The sequence below is a fragment of the Oryzias melastigma genome, linkage group LG22 (genome assembly GCF_002922805.2).
Source record: "Oryzias melastigma strain HK-1 linkage group LG22, ASM292280v2, whole genome shotgun sequence".
In the NCBI taxonomy this organism is placed as follows: Eukaryota; Metazoa; Chordata; class Actinopteri; order Beloniformes; family Adrianichthyidae; genus Oryzias; species Oryzias melastigma.
In genome coordinates, this window is record NC_050533.1 from 23,662,049 (window position 1) to 23,670,410 (window position 8,362).

General features: G+C 41.2%; 1 protein-coding gene across 1 annotated transcript; it reads right to left on the minus strand.

Annotated features, from left to right (window-relative positions):
• Nucleotides 1–3,752: 3,752 nt before the first annotated feature.
• sgpp1 (sphingosine-1-phosphate phosphatase 1) lies at nucleotides 3,753–5,649 on the minus strand (the record flags this gene model as incomplete). Its single annotated transcript, XM_024277224.2, is given in 1 exon segment — nucleotides 3,753–5,649. A coding segment is annotated over 1 exon segment (540 nt), but the record flags the coding sequence as incomplete, so codon positions are not given.
• Nucleotides 5,650–8,362: the final 2,713 nt, after the last annotated feature.

The window sequence follows — 8,362 nt, forward strand, 5'->3', positions numbered from 1 at the left end:
CTCCTTGTGCAAGTAAAATCTGATTTAAGAACTGACCCCTCTCTTGTCTTCCTTTCAGAGAAATGTTCCAGGTTGTTTGAACCTAACACTGATCCAAATGAAGAATGCTCAGACAGATCCAAACAAATACAAACATTTATTAAAATCAATTTCTCAATCATTGTTTACACTGAGTGGTCATTTCATTTCGTTGATTTTTTATTCTGACAAACCCGCCTCCTCCTGGAGCTGCTGAGCACCTGAACAGATCAGGAATCCCCTCTGACTGCAGGAAGAAGATCCCAGCGACCTCAGTGTGCTCTGCGGCACTTTGGAATGAGAGTCAAAAAAAAAAAAAAAACATTTCTGTTGTGCAAACTGGTTCAAATCCAACATGTCTGACACCCGCCAGACTCCAGTGGAGGCAGTGATTTCCTAGCGAATCTTAGTCTTTTAGGAAAGGGTTTCTGCAAAGTGCAAAAAAGGCAAAAATGCTCAGAGCAAACCCACATTTTCACAGTGAGCTGAAGGAAGGTGCCCCGTTCCTGAAGGCACTGACGGGAAATCAGAAGCTGCATCTTCCCTGGAAACTACAGACAGTCGGCTCAGAACTCAATCATGAGTCTGACAAAAGCCAATCTGATCGGTGAAACAAAAACATAGACGATTTCTGCTTTTACAGTCAATAAAACAAGTGTTCAAACACATAAACACATATTTCCTGATGGAAATATAACTGACAAGATTGTACTTTTGGGAGAATTTGTGTAAATAAATATTAGTGCTGCCACAAGCGATTATTTTAATAGTCGGCTAATCACCGATTATTTATTCCGATTAGTCGACTAATCAGGTCATGTGCAAAGTGAATGTAAAGACCAAATATTAACCATCGTTAGCTTCATCATTAAATTAACTAAAAACTAGATATATAGCATTACATGTGATAATGCTAGTGTGAATGCTTTAAGCTGAATTTGGGCGCTGAAGATGCTGACATTGATAGCTAAAAACGCTGAAGCTGATAGCTGAAGGTGATAGCCAGCTAAAATATTAGCTAAATGCCAAATTAGCCACAAAAAACGTAGGTTAGCCAAAACAGCTAGCATGTAGCTTAAAAAATAGCTAAGCTCCAAAATAACCTAAAAAACTGAAAAAGGCCCAAATTAGCAAAAAAATCTAGCAGGCAGCTAAAATATTGACTAAACTTAAGAATAGCCTAAAAAAAACTGAAAGAAGCCTAAATTAGCCCAAAGAGCTAGTGTGTAAATATTGGCCTAACTCCAAATTAGCCCAAAAAAGTGAAAAAAATCCTAAATTAGCCAAAACAGCTAGCATGTAGCTGAAATTTTAGCTAAACTCCAAAATATCCTAAATAACCATAATAAATGTGAAATTGGTCCATAAAGCTAGCAGAATGCCATTATTACTTTCAACTTTACTACACTCTGACTTAATATAATATAAAGTACTGACTAATCAGCTATTAAATTAGTCGCCGACTTTTTTAATAGCCGGTAAGTCGTCGATTAGTCAACTAATAGTGGCAGCCCTTATAAATACACATTTACAATTTATAATGTGGCGAACCAAATACACGCCACTCAGACAGAAGCAGGATAGGCTCCAACGCCTCCTACCGGAGGAGTTGGAGCCTATCCTGCTTCTTTCATCGACTAAACTCCACAGCTTCACCAAAAATGTTCATTCCTATCAGTTTCACAGGGAGGAGAAGCTGATGGTGAACCACGGCATCTCCTACATTTGTGGTTTCGTGGTAACAAAAGGGGCGGGGCAGTGCATTGTGGGAACAGTGCATTTATATCTAGACAGTACCACACACACATTCACACACCTGCTTCACAAAAAAAAATCTCTTCTTGTAGCGGCAAAATAACCGCAGCAGCACTGCTGGAAAACAAGGCACTTAACTGTGGGAGCACAAAGCGCCCTGAAGGAGGCGCCAAACTCCTCTGTCCATTTTAAAGGGTAACCAAACCCTAAATCAAAGTTTTTTGGCTTTTGACCTTTATAAAAATGCTGACTGTTGGTCACTGCCAAATTTTTGATAAATTAAAATAAAATGGCTTAATTCTTGAAAATATAGTCTAAAACCGTCTGTGTGCTGCCCCTACAGATTAAATCGAGGTATTACAGTTGAATTATGTAATTGGTTAAACCATTTAAGTCCCACGTCATGATCTGCAGCCCCAGTAATGATTACAGTCCCGCCCCCAAGCCCCACCTCTCTGACTGGATTTTCACATTTCAGTTGTGGGCGGAGTCAGCCTCCAACTTCCCTGTTTGGTTACCCTTTAAGTACAGATGAGGCCTTCGCTGACACCCCCTGGACTGGGAAAGTCATCCTCATCCTCCTCTGCCTCACAGGAGGCTGTGGGCTTTAGTGCAACTAGAGGAAGGCCGTCCTCGCTTTTGTCCAGCAGGTTCATCACCAGAGCTCTGAATTTAAATCAAATCCGGCTCAAATCTGACTGAGGATCAAAGGAAGCTCCTGACAGGGCTGCAGGAGGAAGGCTGCAGCTTTCTGCCTGTGCTGGTCTGGAAATGTTGGAGTGTTTTTCTGGGCTCTGGTGTTTCTTGTGAGTTCAGAGCATTAGGACGACTCACAGTTCTTAGCTAAATATAAGGCGAATCTTTGGTCATGAAGAAAAATAATCAGCCCTCTGCTTGCATAGTTTGAGTGGTTTCCTGATCTCTGGGTTTCATTCGCCTGAATTAGAAATGCTTCATGAAATGCTAAGGCTGCTCATGAGCGCTGAAGTTTATGTGAAAAGGCAAAAGTGAAGGTTTGAAATCGTCCCTCAGCTGATGGAAGTGAGGAAGTCTGACTGAGAACATGTGAAGTGGAACGCTGATGTGTCCAGAGCAGATAAATCCTACGGCGTAACCCGGAAACTTTGATTCGTTCATTGACTATACATGAGCACTGGACTGAGTGACCCCTCTCACCTGATATTCCAAAGAAGCCTTCTACTTCTAAAGAGAAATAAACAGTCATTCTGTTTGCCAGAATATCATTCCTGCTCTGATACCTTCTTGCAAACAGACCCATTTCACTGTGATGTCAGACAAAATGGCGACAGAGCCGAAAAAGTGAAAAGTTATTTCCTGTGTTCACATTTGGAACGGCAAAGCTGACAGCTGAACACTGTTTGACACAATTTTACCTAAATAATAAAAGGTAACCTTACCAATTTCAACAGAAAAATGTACAATATTTATTTATGAATGTCCTGCTGAACTGTATTTTCATTTAATGTCTTAGATCGTTCACAAATCTAAATACAAGTTTGAATAATATTCGATATTTGAGGTTTTATCAAAATATTAACTTTTTATTTGAGCAGATTTTATTCTAACTGGTTCTATTTTGGCTGATGTTATTTCAACGTATTTTAAGTGAAATTCATGTTGGCCTCATTTAAAACCTTCAGGAAAGACTCACATCTCTGCATTGTCTGTACAGATTTTAATCTCTCCCCAGGATAAATGTACTTGTTGTTTTACAGGATACTTTAGGGGATAATTGTAAAAACAGGAATGGTTTGGTTCAGAGAAAATGTTCAGAGGAGCTATCGAGTCACGTAGTTTCAGCTTTCAAAATAAGAGCGGCCAAGTAAATAAAATCATCTCTGGGTGAATGTATTTTATAACATTATGTGGAAATAGTCAATTTAATATTTTTTGGCAACAGTTTCAGTTAATTTGATCATTTTTTACCTTCATTTACCTGCAGATCAGACACAGTTATGAACAAAGAGGAGTGATGTTAGAACCACGGATGAGTTAACAGCAGCTCACTGACCGCAGTAGAAAACATTACAACAGGAATAAGTTTGACTTTAATGTCAGACACGCTGGAATTGTCTGACTTTTGATCTGTCTTCAAGGATTATGTGAGCACAGACATTTAGACAACTTTTAATTGGTGAGAAAAGACCTTCTGCAGCTCCACGTCTCATAGCCAAAGCTAACGCTAGTGTTAGCACACATTAAAAGAATAAATCATAATTACCTTCATAATCAAACTAGCAGCATTTAGTGAAGTTTCTGTAATCTTCGTCTAATTTTAACGGGGTTGTCAGAGAGAAATAATCCAAGACTCTTTCATCCAGAGGAATTTGGGGAAGCAGCTGAGCTGCTGCATTCTGACTGCAGACAGGATTACTGACATTTGTACTTTGATTTGTGAACGATCTTAGAGGAGGAAACCAATACAACCAGGTGGGACATTTCTAAAATAAATATTGTACAAATTTGGTTACAGTTGGTAAGGTTACCTTTAACTAGTTACATATAATTGAGTTAAACAGTGTTCAGCTTTTCCGTTCTGAATCATAGACAACAGAAGCTATTCTGCACTTGGCTGACGATGTGTGACGTCACGTGAAAAGGGTCGATTCTAATTTTTGTCATATTTTTTTCTGTAATTTGAGTTATAACCTGACCAAGGCCTGAATAAAAGTAGACGGTCTCACGTTGAAAACATTGAATTGACAGATTATCCCGCTGTCAGTGGTAGCAGTGTAGCCTTCCAACGAGCTCACTCCTGATCAACGAGCGGTTGCCATAGAAACAATGACTCAGACCCTCTCAGACCAATCACAGCCCACATGGCAAAGTCTGCATCGTGAAAAAATGGCGACAGAATTGACTTCTTTTGGTTGGAGCTGGAAGTAAACCATTTTCTATGAGTGATGTCCAGTTATCATATAGAGTCAATGGCCACCCTGATAAAGCGCTCCTGCACATAAACAAATAAAAAAGAATGTGCCTGTAATCAATGCCCTCTCCAAGAGGATCATACTGCAAGTTAAACTGCCAAAAGATTTCTCAACAACACTTCCTAACTACTGAAAAACATATGAGAGTACACCCCCTCTCAGGACACAGACGCCCCTCAGGCTGGGGGTAGATGCTGCTCAGGTGACTATGGACTGCAGGTGAAGACGGTCCTATTTCTTTGATCTACTGAGCTCCGGTGTTCTTCATTTGGTCTGGATCGAGTGACGCTGATGGACCAGTGTTTCTCTGGGTCTGTGGCACACTGCAACAGAGAGCAACCCTCTGAAGACCGGGCCGGCGCCAGAACCTCCCCAGAACCTCAGGTCAGGAGAGCTGCAGGAAGCGGAACAGCAGCGGGACCAGGAAGAGGACGTTGAAGCCCATGGTCCCGTAAACGATGTAGCGGTAGGGCAGCTCCACCTCCATGTGCTGCCGGGCCTTCCTCGTGTCCCCCCCAGGTACCCCTACCAGCCAGCACACCAGAGGGACGGTGACAGCCTTCATGAGCGCTCGAGTGAGCATCAGAACCAGAAGTCCCAGTGCATAGCGCAGCATGGCCCCACCCACCAGGCCGCTGCTGAGGACGGGCATGTTGAGGGGCAGCTGGTCCGCTCTCAAGTCCGGGATCAAACCCAGACGCTGGTTGACTTGGGACGCCAGGGCAATGCCGGCACCTGAGCCCAGAATCTGAGCGGTGTCGCCCCTGGAAGTGCTCCAGGTGTCCAGGGTGAAGGACAAAAGGCCCAGACCCACGTGGAGGAAGACGATGACGAGGGGAGCGAAGCGGCTGGTCAGGTTGAAGGTGTCGACGGGTTCCAAGGCCGGCAGGATGAATTGGAGGAGGAGGACGGTGTACAGGAAGCCTGCGATCACATCCTGCAGAACCAAAACACAAACAGTGAGCTTGAGCGTCCATGAAGGATTTTGACACCTTAAGAATGAGTTTATTCCACCTTAAATGATCGACACTCGCCACAGTCCCACAGAGAAAGCAGTGACGAAAATCTCAAGCTGAGAAAAATTTCAGTATGAAGGTGAAGGGTTTTGTGCTCAAATTATGAAGGACACGGGAAGCTCAGAAATGTTGAAGGAGAAAGGATTCATGGAATGGAAGTGGGCTCACGGGTCATCATGGCTGCCCCACAGGGCTTCCAGAACATGCAGCCTTTTGGATCAGAGCCCAAATTCATTCAGAATCTCATCTATATGTTTCTCTCAAACTTCAAAATGTGACTCAAGTTCTTGATCTTCACTGATCCACTCTTGCACTGTTCATACTTCCCATGTTGCACCACTCCTGTGGTTTCATTTGTGACACCTTACCTCTGACAGTAATGTTCTGAGACGAATCAGTTTGGTTCTGTAGAACAATCCGTTCAAGTGTTATGACTAATTCTTTACATGTGGATTTGGAACCAGACTCTTATTTTGTCGTTTTACTGTTGTTAAAGTTATTATTACATCTATAATACATTTAAACCACATGTCAAAGTCAAAACCCAGGGGCCAGATCCGGCCCTCCAGATCATTTTATTTTGTTGTTATTAATAACCCGATGTTATCTTGTGCTTATTTTTAACTTGTATAATTTTGACAAAATATATTTTATGGAGAGTAAAATACTGAAAGTTATTTAAGGCTTAAGTTGATTTATTCTTGAATAATATTCCTGCATTTTTATTTTCATAATTATGTTAAAAAGTTATGGTTTAAAAATGTAAAAGTTTAAAAATTAGCATTCTGCTAGCTTTTTGGACTATTTTAGCATTTACTACAATTTTTTAGATACTTTTAGATACTTGCTAGCTGTTTTAGCTAACCTAAAAATTTTTTTTTGTTTTCTTTTTTTTTGTTTTTTAGTCTAATTTGGGATTTAGCTAATTTTTTAGCTGACTATCAGCTTCAACATTTTCAGCTATCAGCTTCAGTGTTTTCATCTATCATCACTAGCATCTTCAGTAGCCAAATTCAGCTTACAACATTCACACTAGCATTATTCCACGTAATGTTATATATCTAGTTCATAACTATGTTAAAAAGTTACGGTTTTTAACTTTTAAAAATGTAGTTTTAGAGCATTCAATAAATCCTTATCCTGTTCGGCCCGCGACCAAAAGTGTGTTTTGGATTTTGGCCCCTCGTGTGATTTAGTTTGACACCCCTGATCTAGACCCACAAACACCGATACCGGTGTTCTAAAAAAGTGTGTGACTATGGAGGAGACGACGTGCACGAGAGCACAAGTCCAGACACGAAGGAACTTTGACTGTTGTTGCATCACAAAGCGAGGAGTTTATTCAGAAAATTGGTGGAAGAGTTTTTCATTTTAAATTCAGCAGAAGAACCTTCTTCTCTGCAGTTTTCACACATCAGATGACTTTGGATCAGACTGTACAACAGTCTTATTCAGTTGTATGGATGCTGGTTTGATTCCCCCCAGCTCTTTCAGGTCTGAAAAGGAAGCAGTCTGAACTCCAAACATCATGTATCCTCTGAAGGGGACCAACAGGTCATAAGAACACGGTTCTGCTCTCCTGACCCGGCCCTGTGGTGTGGAATTACTATCTCCTCGCAGCGCAGCCGACATACCGTCATGTCTCATGGTTCCTCACCAACCAACTATGACGCAACACCACCCACAACTCAAAGTCCAGCCTGACTTCACCAAGCACTTAGATAAGACAAAGGTCAAAGGTCAACACTTGCAGAACATGCCATTTTGATTGTAAATAATCTGCAGCTGTAAACATTAGCTTTACTTTGCTGCTTTTTACGGCCTCATCTCTTTAAGCCGTTCGCATGTTCAGATACAGCACTTCTCCAGGGTCACATGACACATAGCAGGAATTTGAGCTAAATGATGAAACTTTAATGCATCGACTGCAGCCTGCTCAGGCAGTCCAGCTTCTACTCAGGTCCACTGGTGAACCAGGTGGGAAAGATGAACATTTTCACACCTTTCTCTGTTTGGTTGCTTTCACTATGACTGGACCAACCAACGTCATGGCCTTACAACAGCCGTACTTTTGGAGAGAACACAAGCATGAAGACAAAAGTCAACAAATCTTTGGATTGTTGTGCAGTCCAACACCACATTTACCTCTAATTTCTTATTTTCCAACCTGAAAGTGTTCCCAGTGGTCTTTTAATTATGATTATGCTATATTTAGACCAAAAAAACCCCAACTGTTGTTTTCGAGGACAAGTTTCTGCAGAGTGACAGGAGTTCATTAGAAATTCACTCATGAGTTGCGGGCAGGACTATTTGTTCGAAGCAAGCTCGCCCCCCCCCCCCCTTCCCCTCGCTCATGTGTTTACACTCTCTCCTTCAGGCAACTGGTAACTTCAACAGTCTTTTTAACAGGGCTGGGTATTGGTTATAATTTCCAGAAATTATTCGATTCGATTCGATTCACAGGAGCCTGGATCAATTCAATTCTGATTTTTTTTTTGATTCTCCAATTCAATTCAATTTTGAGTTTACACTTATATACACATTTGTTTAGAAATATATTAATAATCTACTCTATGTTTTGAATATATTTATATTAATCTGATCCAGTTCACATACTGTAAA